This window comes from Papaver somniferum, chromosome 9 (assembly GCF_003573695.1).
Source record: "Papaver somniferum cultivar HN1 chromosome 9, ASM357369v1, whole genome shotgun sequence".
Classification (NCBI taxonomy): Eukaryota; Viridiplantae; Streptophyta; class Magnoliopsida; order Ranunculales; family Papaveraceae; genus Papaver; species Papaver somniferum.
Window position 1 is genome coordinate 115,840,065 of NC_039366.1, and position 16,787 is coordinate 115,856,851.

Here is a 16,787-nt window from a genome sequence, read left to right on the forward strand (position 1 = left end):
CTATTGTTGCTGATTGTAAAAGAACTTTGGTGAAATATGTTTCGTATTATCACCCTTGATATATCCTTGCTTCATTTGTTCGATACAAGCTGCATTATCTTCATAAATACATGTTGGCTCTTCAGTGATAGAATTCAAACCACTAGTCCCTCGAATATGTGTAATGATAGACCTTAACCATATACACTCACGAACCGCTTCATGTAGGGCAATGATCTCCAAGTGGTTCGTGGAGGTAGCTACAAGAGTTTGCTTGGTCGATCTCCAGGATATCGCTGTGTTCCCTATGGTGAATACATAACCAGTTTGGGATCGAGCTTTATATGGGTCAGAGAGGTACCCAGCATCAGCAAAACCAACCAAAACATTATTTGGGGTTTCAGTGTAGGGGGTTGCTTTATAAATCCTCCTTTCGTCCTCATAGGGATAAAATAGACCCATGTCAATAGTTCCTTTAAGGTATCTGAATACATTTTTTATACCATTCCAATGACGCTGCGTTGGCGCTGAGCTATATCTAGCTAACAAGTTCACTGAGAATGATATATCAGGTCGAGTACATTGCGCTAAGTACAATAATGCACCTATTGCACTTAGGTAGGGAGTTTCAGCTCCCAATGCCTCTTCGCCATCTTCCTTTGGACGAAATGGATCCTTTTGTAATCTAAACTTCGACCAATCATGGGAGTGCTAGCAGGATGCACCTTGTCCATATTGAGTTGCCTGAGTATCTTATGGACATATGCAGACTGGTGGATTAGTATTCCACATGCTCGGTGTTCTAGCTCAAGTCCTAGAAAAAACCGAGTTTTCCCAAGATCTTTCATCTCAAATTCAGATTTCAGGTAGCTTGCGGTTTCTCTTATTTCATCAAGAGTACCTATTATGTTCATATCACCAACATTAACAGTTATAATTGCAAATCCGTAACTCGTTTTCTTTATAAATACGCAGGGGCATAACTCATTATTTGTATATCCATTCCCAATCAAATAATCACTTAGGCGGGTATACTACATCCGCTCGGATTGCTTTAATCCGTAAAGTGAGTGTTTCAACTTAATCGAAAACGCACTCTGTGGTTTAGAGTTACTTGATTCGGGCAATGGAAGGCCATCATGCACTTTCATGTATATCTCTGAATCTAGATCCCCATAGAGATATGTTGTAACCACATCCATAAGCTGCATTTCAAGTCCTTCTGAAACTACCAAGCTAACTAAGTAGCGGAACGTTATGACGTCCATTACGGGAGAGTATGTTTCCTCATAATAAATTCCAGGGCGTTGTGAGAAACCTTGCGCCACAAGGCGATCCTTATACCTCAAGACTTCATTCTTCTCATTACGCTTTCTGACAAATACCCATTTATGTCATACGGGCTTTACACCTAGTGGGGTTAGCACTACCGCACCAAATACCCGTCTCTTTGCCAGTGAATTTAATTCTTCCTGGATTGCAACTTCCCATTTAGTCCAGTTTGCTCTTTTTTAACATTCTGCAATAGAGCGTGGTTCGATGTCATCGTGCTCAATAATCTCTTGAGCATTAGTGTATGCAAATGCATCATCAATCTGTGTGGAGGATCTTTCCATCAACACGTATGCACTCTTATAATCCATAGAGATTTCTTTGTTATCTGGAATCATTTCAAACATCGGAGCGTCCTCCAGTATTGATTCATGGACATATCTGTAATCAGAGACAATCTCATGAGAGGGATAATCTGAATTGATGATAAATGGATCGATTTGTGCCTTACTCACTCTTTTCTTCCTTGGGTGAGTATCCATCGAACCAGGTGGTCTTACCCTCTTCCTTTGGGGGGCCACGGCCTCAGCTACACTTCCGCCAAGTGTAGGTTTGACACCTGTATATAAGGTGCCTTTTCCTTTATTCGGGATTTCTAACCTTGCAGGCACGTTTGCAGATGGTATGTATGATCTCGTCACTTTAGCAATATCAGTGAATGCATCAGGCATTGAGTTTGCCACATTCTGAAGATCAATAATTCTTTACACTTCATTTTCACATTGTGAGGTGCGGGGATCAAGATGAGACAAAGTGGGGACACACCACGACAATTCCTGTCGTTCCCTTAGGAAATCCTTTTCCATACCTCCCCCTAACGACGGGAAGGTTGTCTCATCAAAGTGACAGTCCGCAAATCTAGCGGTAAAGAGATCTCCTGTCAAAGGTTCCAAATAGCGGATAATTGTTGGGGATTCATATCCAACATAAATACTTAATCGTCTTTGGGGACCCATCTTAGTACGTTGTGGGGGCGTAATAGGCACGTATACAGCACAACCAAAAATGCGTAAATGTGAAATATCAGGCTCATATCCAGTTACCAACTGGTTCACAGAAAATGGTTGGCTAATAGTGGGTATAAAGCGAATAAGTAATGATGCATGCAATATGGCGTACCCCCAGGCAGTAATAGGTAGGTTGGAACGCATAACCAATGCCCTCGCTATCATCTATAACCTTTTGATGGTAGATTCTGCGGGACCATTTTGAGTGTGTACGTGGGGTACATGGTGCTCTACGTCAATTCCGATAGACATACAAAAATCATCAAATCCTTTAGATGTAAATTCTCCAGCATTATCAAGTCTGATATACTTGATTGGATAATCGGGGTGGTGAGCCCTCAAACGTATAATTTGTGCTAGGAGCTTTGCAAAGGCAGCATTTCTTGTGGACAGTAATGCAACATGTGACCAACGGGTCGAAGCATCTACCAGAACCATAAAATACCTGAATGGTCTGCATTCTGGATGTATAGGTCCACAAATATCACCTTGTATTCTTTGTAAAAATGGAATGTTTTGTTTTGTATATTTAGCATAGGATGGTCTCGCTCATGTCTTTGCTAAAGAACAAGCTTTGCAAAATGAGTGGTGTGCTTTTGAAAAAGTCCACGAAGTAGAATGAGAGAGAGGTTGCACATCAGTTGCTTTAGATGGCAGTGGTTGGCAGACGTTGTTACTTTGCATTGTAACTGTCTTTTGCCTCATTTTACTTTTCACTCGAAAGAAAGGGTGTCCGTGTGAGTTCTTTAAAACACGGATCATCATATCACGACCTGGGTGCCCCAAGCGGTCGTGCCAAAGCTTGTATAAGTCACTGTTCAACAATTCATCGTTGGTAACAACATGTGATTCGATAATTCGAATAGTAGTAGTGTTACAAACCACTAGAATGACTCATTAATTTCTCTAAAATGCGTTTTCTTCCACATGTATTAGAGATAATATTTATATATTCAATTCCATTTTGGCAGTGAGTTTCCAAGTGATAACCATTTGCACGGATATCTTTGAAGCTCAACAAGGTACGGTTAGCTCTTGGTGCATATAGAGCTTCTGTGACTTTAATCATTGTGCCATTTGGCAACAAAAATTGAGAATTACCTCGCCCAATGATCACTTGTGATGATCTGATCATCGTAGTCACAGAGGATTTATAAGGAATTAAGTCAACAAATAATTGCCTATTTCTTAAAATAGTGTGTGTGGTGCCACTATCAGCTAGGCACTCAATCTCTTCTGAGGATGACATTCCTACAAGTAAATGGTACTTCAAAGAATTCGGTCACATAATTCAATCATGCAATAGATTATCACAGTAAAAATTAAATCCAAAGCATAATAAGTACCCATAAAAATTAAAAACCATTGATCCATCAACAAAAAAACGATAATTTAAGACTACCTAACATAGTTTAAGTCATCAAAGCAAATATTTAAACCAAAGTATTCTAAACCATAAAGAAAAAAAATAAACAAGTTTTTAGGATCAAAGGATAACTAAAGAAAAATAACAATCAATCAAAGTCAGGTGTTTCCATAAGGGCATGGTTCTTGTTGCCCTGGAAGTCTGAAATGGTCAAGTTGACATCTGGGGCATGATCATGCTCTTCCACACAGTGAGCTTCTTGATCTATAGATTCCCGGTACTTTTTGTAGTTGGTTGCTACTTTGACACTAGCTTTGCATTGCTGGTACCAATGTCCGGAGATTCCACACCTGTAACAAGGTGCATTGTCATTCTCGACCTTCTTAGACATTGATTTCTTATGTGTTTTTTCAACAATGTTGCCCCTACCACTAGGTCCAGAAGTAATATCTCTAGACCAGGTATTTGAATGGCCTCCACGTCCATGGCCCCTTCCACGATGGCCCCTTTGTCCTCTTCCACGTGGGTTATTATCCCCACGTGAGTATGGAGCATGAGAATATGAATCAGAACTTTTAACCCTCTTTTCTTTGGGGTGTTTTCCCTTGTTATCCTTGCCATAGTTAGCCTCGGGAATTTTCTTCTTCCCGGGGGCTCTAGCATTGTTGTTGGCTAGAACTTCATTGTGCCTTTCGGCCACCCGCAATAAGTTGATCAACTTGCTGAAAGTTGTTATTCTCTTGTTATCAACTTCTATGCGGTATTGGTTGGCTAGAATAACATATGAGAAAGGGAAAGTAGACAATGTCTTTTGAATCAAATCTTTATCTGTAAGTTTTATCCCACAAAAATTGAGGTGTGCTTGTAGCTTAAGAACATCTCTATGGAAATCACCTACCTTCACATAATCAAGAAACCGGATGTGATTCCACTGTTCATTCAACTGTGGGAGAAGGCAATCCTCAATGCTCCCAAAACGACTTGCTAGTGCATCCCACAGTTCTTTAGGGCACATTATGTGTTGGTATCCCCAAAGGAGATCAGGGTCAATGTATGCCTTCAAATATCGGAGGGCTTCAACCTTTTCTTTTTCAGTTGCTGGGGCAGCATGTTTGTCAGTAGAGGGTGTGATGGTATGGGTGCAATCTTTTGCTACAAAAACGATCTTCACATCAGTCATCCAACGGTGATACTCAAGTCCATCTATATCCAACAGTCCAAACTCTTGTCGGATATATTCCGTCTTACTCATCTACATAAGACAAGGTTAAAGGACATTAGTATGACCCATTCCCATACTATATTGCCCCAAACCAAGTTTCTTTATGGATTGGGGAAACCAAGTCTCTTTATGGTTTTTATTGGTGACCCAGTTAACAATCGACCGACTAGTGTCAATGTTACCCATTATGATGTCAACAAAGTTGAAAAAACGGGGGTCTAACAACACCACCCAATATTTCGTTTGGCAATCTGAATAGACAAACTCCAATATACTTTCAAGAGAATCAACTAGACAGTTAGACTCAATCTATAAAAAGTATATCAAAGAGTTTTATATCTCTATCTCTTGATTCAATCCGCAATCAGCAAATAGGGATTTGCGAGCCCGATTGAATATAAGAGGATTAACTTGAACGGTACCAAAGACTAATGTTCAAGTGTCAATCAATTCACTCAACAACCCTAAGGTCGGATACAAAAACTCATTGATCTTAACGTACATCCTGTGATATTTCTATTATATAAATAAAATATAATGCGGAAAAGAAATAACACATACACCAGATTTTGTTAACGAGGAAACCGCAAATGCAGAAAAACCCTGGGACCTAGTCCAGAATAAACACACACTGATTATAAGTTGTTACACCAAATTCCTACTACCTATTCGGACTAGATGTAATACCTTCTTCAGCACTTGTAGAACTCTTAGCAGAATACTGATTCTCTTTAGAAATTCTTCACACAAATCTTCTAGCAGAACCCGAGGCTCTCTTTAGAAGATACACCACCACGATTGATACGATTCCATATTTTGTTTGCACAAAACACCGGTTTGATTTCCCTTTAGATGTAAATCAAGGTTTTGGAAATCCTGTGTTTATTTTGATAAAAACAATTACTAGGTAAAAGTAATATCAAAACAAACCTGTAGATTAGGGATTATTATACTCTTCAATAAAAGGAAGAAAAATCTAATAACTCTACAACAAGAACAACTAGTATAAATCTAGAGATATCTTGTTTAAAACTTCTCAAGGATTTTTACGAGATTCCTCAAAAGAAGTTTTTCTTTGTAGCCTCCGATTGCGTGTAACAAGTGTTGGTATACGATCGGAAACTGAAATCTATCAAAACTTAGGGTTTATGATCAACAATTCTTGAATGGTTTTATATCAGAAGAGAAAACCTTAGAATAGACAAGAGGCGAAAACCCTGATTACAAGTTGTATGATCAATCACGAATATTAAATCCAACTTGGTTTTGTGATCCCTAATACAAAGACTTTTATCTCACTCTTGTTCACGAAGAACAGAAGACGTGGAAAACAACCTGCAGAGCTTACGCCAATTTTCCAAAGGGATGAAAAACGTGTAAACTCGCGAACTCCTTATTTATAATGAAAAATAGCTTGGAAGCTAAGCAAAGCTATTTTTCTTTTACAAAACTCTCCTAAATATGGGAGTCTTTGCTAAGTTAAAACTCTTGCCAAAATAATTAAATAAATAACTTATTTAGCAAAAATTATATTATGTGAATAAATCACATTTTAACTTAGGCATGAATCACAAACACTTTAATATGGTAATCAAAAGTGTTTGGACCAATAGCTAACTTGCCTAGATAAGGAAACATCACCAACTTGACCAAAAATCCCTTTTAGTCACGTATTGGGCCCAAGTTCGCGGACCACTCCAAAGCCCATGGATGTTTCCTACTAATGAACTTAAATCACTCATAACTTTATCGTTATAACTCGGAATTGAGTGATTCTTGGCTCATTGGATTCACAAGATCATTCACTATAACATGAGATCCTTTATATGGATAAAGGTTATTATCACCAAAATCATGAATCAAATAACCTCAAGTATATATACATAAATGTACATTTACCGTCATAGGAATTGTTCCATAGAGTGAGCATTTATCTCGATAGATTAGAAAGGTAGAATTGAACAAGAATCCAAATGAAATCAATAACATACCTTTGTTTATGAAGTACTTGTTGATGTCTTCTTGTATCCTTCAATCTTCAATCTTCATCCTTTAAGGATAGCTTCGATTCAACTTCTTAGACCTATACTAGTCTGAAACTATCTTTAGTATGCTAAATCAAGAATGCATTTTGACAACTAAAATTGACAACTAACTTGACATACCAACGCTAGTGGGTTCAACCGAGCAATGCTCTAACAATCTCCCCCTTTGTCAATTTTAGTGACAAAACCATTTTACATATGGATTGTACTTGACAAAACCAAAAACCTACATGCTTGATTTCTTTGGTTCTTCAACTATGAGTGTGCTCATCCTGTACTTGTTGAAGATCCATCATAGTATTATTACACAACATCAAAGTTTCATTGTATCAAAACTTTGAAAATAATACTACGGTGATATGTATCACTCCCCCTTAGTCAATACTCCATCTCGATCATGAAAACCACTCCCCCTTACACAATGATCCGAAAACCATATGTATTTGTAGTGTGAACTACATATTAATTCTCCCCCTTTTTGTCAATAAAATTGGCAAAGGAACAAGAACGGGATCATAATGAAATTTCCACAAGAGACATTTCATAGACTTAAATAAAAATACATACCAACTTAATTTAGATGCAATCATAAAGCCTAAGCTAAATGTATTTATCAAGGAGTTTTAAGATACAAGATAACCCCTATAAAATTCCATAGCCGTAGACCCCGCAAGATATTACCATTAAGCACAAGTTCAAAAGAACTCTCCCCCATTTGACGTCATTCCCGAAAGAACAACAAGAGCGACCTTACTCCAGAGACAAGGATTTATAATGGATCTTAGAAATCCTACAAGGAGATATGATTTAAGAACCAATCATTGAAAGTCTCTCATGAGATCATGTTACTAAAATGTTTATAACTATCTCATGGTAACAATACACAATATGTGATCATGAAGATCAAGTATTGTGATCATATTTTCTAACATACAAACTTGTATAAACAAGACTTGATATGCTTAGAAGGAAGAATAAACTTTTCCACAAGGATTTACACCAAGAATGGTTACCACAAGAATATGAAAAAGTTTCTTTGATAATAAAAACCAACATCCATGGCTTTGATAATTGCTTCTAACCTGTTGAATTTAAGAATTTCAATCACAAATAAAGTTAGGTAATTAAGAATCATACATGTGGTATCTATCCATATGATTACTTCCATATTAACCATATTCTTCTTTACCATAACTAGTTCAATTGACTTAAATGTACTAGTTACAGAGTTTTTCAATTGCTATGAGATCTTATGTAACTACACAAGACACAATTGAAACAAAGATGATACGATTCACTTGAATCGGCTCATGAACTTATAGCCACGGTTTGCATACTGCATTCCTTAGTCTTTTAAGTTTATGTTCAGAGCACATCTTTAGATCATAACCCACTCAAGTTCGCAAACAAGTTCGCGGACTTAAGATAATCGGCAGAGTTTTCCAAACTCAGCAGAAAATCTCGGCAAAGAGACTTCCGCCAGTTCGCGGACTAGGTTCGCGGACTAAACACACAAACAAGTTTTTGGAAATCCCAGCAGAAATTCTTGGTAAGAGAACTTCCGTCAGTTCGCGGACTGGGTTCGCGGACTTGGCAAAGCCAATTCCTCCGGTTTCTCTCAATCAACAAAGTTCGAAAACTTCGGATTAAGGAATATGACTTATGCACATATGTGTTACCACACAATGCTTATATCCATCATTGGTTATATAGACATAAACTCTCATTCCAACCATTGAAACATTCTCAGAGGACGTTATTCATTCGTTATTCACAGACCTTTCTCGTCAGAGAAATTTCCAAAGTGATTGAAACATTATGACTTTCGTCACTAGGTATAGATAATCTTGATCGAAGCGAAATCTTACCAACACATATTTCGAGGAATATATAAGCGAGTTAAACTCAGCTCGAAACAATAAATTATTCCACATATTCAGAATTTTCCCAACTTAATACGTGCGCCCCAATTCTTTTGCAATCCTCACCGCATTTAGCAGGGCTCCTTGGTGAGGATGCACTTTCAACACAATCAGGTTGTGTTGAGGTGAGAAAAATCTTACTCACGACAGGTATTCGAAACAAAATCATGCATAGAGTCTAGGAATTTAACAACTTCCTTGAAACTTTCAATAAATATTCCATACCTTTTTAAGATGTTATCTCTTGTCAAACTCTTGTCTGGAAGATCCTTCTTAATAGTACTCGTCGCTTTATTGATCTTCTTTGGTACCCATTTCTGAGTAACTTTTGTAGCAACTTATTTCCTTTTCTCCCCAGTATAATTATAAAACTTCTTGGGGGGAATACTGAAGGAACTGATATTATGAGACTCAGTTTTTCTCCAGTTTGGAACATCAGATCTTGTCTTCTTAACAGAATCATATATGGTTTTATCTCGTTTAAGAAATCTGCAATTCCTTTGCAAGTGACCTGGTTTTCCACAATAAAAACAATGTTTAGTATAATGGAAATGGTTATGTTTAGTATTACCTGAATGTGTATGTGCTTGCTTTGGAGCTTGACAGAATTTCCTCTTTTCTTCAACGACAATTTGTAGAGATACTTTCCTTTTGTCAACCGTGGAAGGTTTTGGTTGAGAAGAATTTTTAGCTTTCACAAATTTTACCTCTTTGCAAATACTAGTAGTGTCTATTCCTTTATATCCCAATCCTCGTGTATCACGATGAATTCTACATGCTCCCAATATCGAGGTTAATTTGTCTGAGCTACTATTTCTAGAAACTCTCTTTTAAGCTCGAGTTTTCTTCTTTCAACCTTTCGACCTTCTCAAGCGCAAAAACTAGATCATTCTTGGATGATTCACATTGAATTTTGAGATCTTCTCGTTCCGAATCCAATAACACGTTCATCTCCACGTTCTCCAAGTTATCTAGATTTGCTTGAAGAATAATTTCCCGATCTCGACCTTCGGCAATTTCTTCTTTAAGCTTTCGTATTTCGTTGAGATTATCTCTTGCACCACTAGAATCAAGCTGGTCTTGCAAGTATTTATTCCGACTACGAAGTCTGTCATATTTAACTTTCTCACTGAAAATGGTGCTATCAGCTTCCGAAAGTTTCCGATGACATTCTTTAAGAAGATTATTAGCAACTGAATCAGCATGGAACACTTCTTCGTCAGAATCAGAATCAGTATCCGAAAGAATTTTTCCAGAAGCTAATGCAACCTCGCCTGTGAGATCTTGAGGATTATAAAATTCAGGACCATCATCAAGAGTAGGCAAATCTGCTGCATATGCCAATTGTCTACGACTCCGGCTAGGATATACTGAAGAAAGATGCCCGAAACCACGACAGTTATAACATTGTACATCGTCAATGGAAGATTTTGTAACTTTAGAAAAACTATTTTTCCTGTCTCTCAAGAGTTTTCTAAATTGTCGTGGAGTAACATCCTTAGTATCTGGCGAACCAGATTTATCCTTAGGGGATTCAGAATTGTTTGCATCTTTAAGAGAAATCACCTCTTTTCTTGCGTGCTCATTATCAAAGATCTTTAACTTTCCAACAAGAGTATTTTTGGATAGTGTAGAAAGATCGTTTGCTTCTTCAATGGCATGTTTCTTAGACTCGTATCTTGATGGTAGAGACCTGAGAATTTTGCACACAATATCTTTCTTTAGAATGGTTCTTCCTAATGCAAACGAGGCGTTAACTATTTGAGAAAGTCTTTGGTCAAACACATCAAAGGTTTCATCATCAGACATGTGAAGGTTTTCCCAGTCAGATGCTAGGTATTGAAGCCTCGCTTCTTTTTCTGCGGCATTCCTTTCAAATACGGTTTCTAAGATATCCCAAGCATCTTTAGACTTATTGCACGTAGTCACGTGGTGCTGAAGATCTGGGATAATGGCATGGATAATAGCATTCAAACCGTCGGAATTTTGCTTTGCATCAAGTATCTCAACAGGGCTATATTCACCAATAGGTTTGGGAACGTTTACATCTCCTACTGCCACAACGGGAGCATCATAGCCATTAACGACATATACCCATGATTGAAAATCACGTGCTTGAAGAAAAGCTCGCATAACAATTTTCCACCATAAGTAGTTCGTGCCATTGAAGATTGGCGGTACGTTTATAGAGATGGCACCTCTGTCCATAGAATCAGATTGCTACAAACACAGACTTATGAGGTCTTAGCGTGTTTGCCTGCTCTGATACCAATTGAAAAGGCGGGGGTCTAACAACACCACCCAATATTTTGTTTGGAAATCTGAATAGACAAACTCCAATATACTTTCAAGAGAATCAACTAGACAGTTAAATTCAATCTATAAAAAGTATATCAAAGAGTTTTATATCTCTATCTCTTGATTCAATCCGCAATCAGAAAATATGGATTTGCGAGCCCGATTGAATATAAGAGGATTAACTTGAACGGTACCAAAGACCAATGTTCAAGTGTCAATCAATTCACTCAACAACCCTAAGGTCGGATACAAGAACTGATTGATATTAACGTACAACCTGTGATATTTCTATTATATAAATAAAATATAATACGAAAAAGAAATAACACAGATACCAGATTTTGTTAACGAGGAAACCGCAAATGCAGAAAAACCTCGGGACCTAGTCCAGAATAAACACACACTGATTATAAGTTGTTACACCAAATTCCTACTACCTATTAGGACTAGATGTAATACCTTCTTCAGCACTTGTAGAACTCCTAGCAGAATACCGATTCTCTTTAGAAATTCTTCACACAAATCTTCTAGCAGAACCCGAGGCTCTCTTTAGAAGATACACCACCACGATTGATACGATTCGATATTTTGTTTGCACAAAACACCGGTTTGATTTCCCTTTAGATGTAAATCAAGATTTTGGAAATATTGTGTTTATTTTGATAAAAACAATTACTAGGTAAAAGCAATATCGAAACAAACCTGTAGATTAGGGATTATTATACTCTTCAATAAAAGGAAGAGAAACCTAATAACTCTACAACACGAACAACTAGAATAAATCTAGAGATATCCTGTTTAAAACTTCTCAAGAATTTTTATGAGATGCCTCAAAAGAACTTTTCTTTCTAGCCTCCGATTTCGACTAACAAGTGTTGGTATACGATCGGAAACTGAAATCTATCAAAACCTAGGGTTTATGATCAACAACTCTTGAATGGTTTTATATTAGAAGAGAAAACCTTAGAATAGACAAGAGGTGAAAACCTAGATTACAAGTTGTATGATCAATCACGAAGATTAAATCCAACTTGGCTTTGTGATCCCTAATACAAAGACTTTTATCTCACTCTTGTTCACGAAGAACAGAAGACGTGGAAAACAACCTGCAGAGCTTACGCCAATTTTCCAAAGGGATGAAAAACGTGTAAACTCGCGAAATTCTTATTTATAATGAACAATAGCTTGGAAGCTAAGGAAAGCTATTTTCCTTTTACAAGACTCTCCTAAATATGAGAGTCTTTCCTAAGTTAAACTCTTGCCAAAATAATAAAATAAATAACTTATTTAGCAAAAATTATATTATGTGAATAAATCACATTTTAACTTAGGCAGGAATCACAAACACTTTAATATGGTAATCAAAAGTGTTTGGACCAATAGCAAACTTGCATAGATAAGGAAAGATCACCAACTTGACCAAAAATCCCTTTTAGTCACGTATTGGGCCCAGGTTCGCGGACCACTCCAAAGCCCATGGAATGTTTCCTACTAAAGAACTTAAATCACTCATAACTTTATAACTCAGAATTGAGTGATTCTTGGCTCATTGGATTCACAAGCTCATTCACTATAACATGAGATTCTTTATAGGGATAAAGGTTATTATCACCAAAGTCATGAATCAAATAACCTCAAGTATATATACATAAATGTACATTTACCTTCATTGGAATTGTTCCATAGAGTGAGCATTTATCTCGATAGATTAGAAAGGTAGAATTGAACAAGAATCCAAACACTAGTCCAAAATGCGGAATTTAGGACATACCAAAACTGTCGAAAATCGAGTTATACGACAAATATGGTCTGTCCTAATGTCTGTCATATATTTGGTGTACTATTTATTATATGACGGTTCGTAGTTGTCTATAATTAACAACAAATTTCGTATGGCTAAAATTAACGACTGACGATGTAAGTCAATTTCAGCTGAATCTGATTGTTTTATGATAATACTACAGACAAGCCAACATATAAATTTTGTAGGCAAACGTAACCCATTCTATTAAAAATAATTTATAATTCATTTAACAACTCAACAATTATATTCAACAACAAAAGCTACTTCATGTTCATAACAACAAAGAAGAAAAAACAATAAAAAAATAAAAATATTATGATTTAACATCCAAGTGCACGAGTTACGTATTGCTTTGGCCATTCAATCGTCTCACTGGGATCAATATATCCAAGTTTTCCATCTCCAACACATACAGTTCCATATTGCTATCCGTATTCTCATCTATAAGGACTTCATAATTTTCATCATTTGGTGGTGTACTAAAATTAACATGTCCAAGTGCAACTGCCTTCTTCTTTACATCTTCCATTAAAGGATGACGACCTTTCAAAGATCCAAGCTCCACTTCTGCACGTCACTGCAGAGAAAAGCATACATAGGTCAGAAAACTTGCTGAGAATCTAATTAACATTAGATGGTAAGGTACCCACTGGTAGAGAACGTAGTGGGCATGCCGAACATGCTTAAAACGACAGAGGTAAAGGCAGTTAAGGGTGTTACCAACACATGCAGCCAAGAGAGACCAATACAAGCTGACTAATCCGCGCCAGATGAACAAAGTTGACATTACAGTGCAGATTACCAAAAGTTTATCACCTCGAGGACGACCCTGGACCATGACAGTGCAGCTCTCTCGTCAATAATGCTAGCAGGCAAACGAAAATAGAGAAGAGGGTTTGTAAATGGATTTTCCAATATTGCACTTTTGGGAATAAAGAATGATGTTGCAATTCAAGTAAAACAGAAAAGTAAATTCAAATGTGCTTGAAATTTAGTAATCATGCAACCAAAACTCCAAGATAAACTCAAATGTGCTTGAAATTTAGTAATCATGCAACCAAAACTCCAAGATGAATTCAAATGTGCTTGAAATTTTTACCATATATCTTGTTTTTGGTACTTCTGACCCAATTTCACAAGCTCTGCCATGACGCAATCCGTAATGCAAGGAGTGCCTTGTTACCAAAAGGAATTGAAAAAACAAAACAACAAATGAGTCGACGTAAAATAAACAAGCATATCAAACCAACCAGACACAATAAATATCACAGAGTACTAAAAATGATAATGATTTTGAAGTAAGATAACAATAATATGCTTAACGAAAACATTCTACTTTTACGACACAGTTAATATTGGTGTCAATTCTTATCAACTATGCACAATTTTGTTAACTAAAACTCCGCTCTTGGATAACCTTGATCAGCTTTGACGTATGGCCAATTGCATAAGTAAAGGTGGTACACAAGAGTGATTATGATAACTGTGGGTCAGGAGCCAAAAGTACGTACAGTGGTTGAAGTAGCACAGTCCCTTAAGTAGCTGCAACCATGTATTTCTAAAGTCCAGAAGGAAATCATTGTGCTGGTGAAATGAAATTAGCGGTCAAAGACGGTGACGCAGATACACCAACAACTCCTACTAGTCCTACCACTCTTACAACACCTTCTAATCCTTCCATACACCATCAACTCCTGCAACACCTCCCACTCCTACAACACCTCCGACTCCAACAACACCTCCTATTGCTACCACTCCCACCACTCCTACAACACCTACTACTCCTACCACTCCTGCAAGACCAACTACCGAAACTCTCACCTCAAAACCTAGCACGCCAAGCGGAACTGGTGCAGCAACTAGCTGTTATAACATGAATTTCATTGTGATTGCAGGTTCACTTTTGTTGGCTCATTTGTTTACATTTTCGGGATAGCTAGGAAAGAGGCAGTGATGTGCATATGAATTAAAAATCATATTTGTTTCGTGGATCCTTCTTATGTAGGTAATTAATGATATTTGCTATTCAACGTAGTAGCCAAGTATTCTGTGGACAGTTTTATTATTGAATGGTCTTTTGGGTTCTTTCATCTATGTTTAATAAGAAACCGCCTAGAGGAAACTAACTAAAGTTTAAACTAAAAGAAAGCGAGACGATAAGATGCATCAGAGAGACGTGCAAAAAAATATAAAAGGGAAGAAAAAAATGTAAGCAACTAAGAAACTTCTTTGTTTTATAACAAAAAAAAAAAAATTGGTTGGAAACTGTAATGCGAAAGATGTATCGAGCAAAAATTGCTGGACTTGGACATAAAATAAGCAAGCATACCAAACCAATCATACACAATGAAGATCACAGGGTAACATTCAAATATACAGAACAAAAAGAATAACCAATATTATCGCAAATTATTTTCACCTTCCCCTTAGTTGCCAGCAACCACACACATCTGTACCCAAACTACTAAAATTATGGTTGTATCATTAAGCCTAATGAATAATCCCATTCAGGTTGCATGTAAGGGCAGATTAAAATAAAAAGATCGTCATATTTAATAAAATAGAAACCAAAATAAGAGAGATTGATGAATTACTGTCTAGTTCGATAGCTCTTGTACAATCCTCCTCTGCTCCTCTTCAATCTCTAACCAAATACAATCCTCCACTACTCCTCTTCAATCTCTAATCAAACAAACAAATAAGTGATTAAATCTGGAAAAGAAAAAAAAATCAAAATTACACGAATCTATACTGATTTTACATCTCTATCTCTCGTCCACCTGGGTTTATTCACCTTATGAAAGATTTCTAGTCCAGATCTAGATGATGATGAAATGTATGATGATGATGAAATCTTTTCTATGTTCGTCTTTGGCATCAACCCACCACCATTTTCACCCTTTCGAGCTAAATCTTTGTTTAGAAATTGGAATTGGAATCGGAATCGAAATGGGTTCAAGTTTCAGTAAACATTGGGGTTTTAGAGAAAATTAAAGATATTTACGTGATGAAGTTGATTAAATACGCTGATCAAGTTTAATGGCTGTGTTAAGAAAAAGAAACTCAGAAGAATCGAGTGGGGGAAGTTAGGAAGTTTCAGTTTTGATAAACACGAAGTTCCTACCGGTGTGATTCGGTTTTGAGAAGTTCCTAAATCTAATTATAGGCCCTACGATTGAAGTGATCCAAGGGTCGGTGTTTTGATCCGATAGGGGTGGAAAATTGAGGGAATGGGTGCAAACAAATAGGAAAAGAAATTACAGGTTGTTAGCATTAATTAATCACGCCTAAATTATTTGACAAATCCCATCCGTAGAATATTTAATTACATCCTAATCTGTCCTTTTCTCAAATCCTCAGGTATGCTAAAAAATATATTTTGGACTAGTGAAACGAAATCAATCACATACCTTTATTGATGAAGTACTTGTTGATGTCTTCTTGTAGCCTTCAATCTTCAATCTTTACCTTCAAGGACAGTTTCGATTCAACTTTTTAGACCTAAATTAGTCCGAAACTATCTTTAGTATGCTAAATCAATAATGCATTTTGGCAACTAAAATTGACAACTAACTTGACATACCAACGCTAGTGGGTTCAACCGAGCAATGCTCTAACAAAAGTTATCAAAAATTCATAAACAACAACAAAAAAATAATAATAAAAAAAAGACATGTAACAGTAGAGAGCATTTGACACAAAGCATCATACATAGTCGTGCATAGGTATTTTTCAAAAAATGAAATGAAATAAAGTGAAATACATAGATATATATATATACACGGAAAATGAGGGCTAAACATTAGCATATA

General features: G+C 36.8%; 1 protein-coding gene and 1 long non-coding RNA gene across 3 annotated transcripts; both read right to left on the minus strand.

Moving 5' to 3' along the window:
• Positions 1-3,832: 3,832 nt before the first annotated feature.
• Positions 3,833-4,936, minus strand: LOC113312455. Its single transcript, XM_026561207.1, has one exon. It carries the CDS (start codon positions 4,934-4,936, stop codon positions 3,833-3,835), a length of 1,104 nt encoding a protein of 367 aa, XP_026416992.1.
• Positions 4,937-13,152: 8,216 nt separating this feature from the next.
• LOC113307991 lies at positions 13,153-16,089 on the minus strand. 2 transcript variants are annotated; one of them, XR_003339420.1, is made up of 5 exons: positions 15,770-16,089; positions 15,570-15,657; positions 14,075-14,150; positions 13,696-13,804; positions 13,153-13,552 (listed from the first exon to the last, which is right to left on the minus strand). It is a non-coding gene; the product is annotated as an uncharacterized LOC113307991 (long non-coding RNA). The 2 variants fall into 2 exon arrangements; XR_003339421.1 differs by having other exon boundaries at positions 13,696-13,840.
• Between the last annotated feature and the right edge of the window lie 698 nt (positions 16,090-16,787).

Bases quoted from the DNA above. Each gene is read 5' to 3' on its own strand.
- LOC113312455 (XM_026561207.1), bottom strand. From the start codon at position 4,936: ATGAGTAAGACGGAATATATCCGACAAGAGTTTGGACTGTTGGATATA.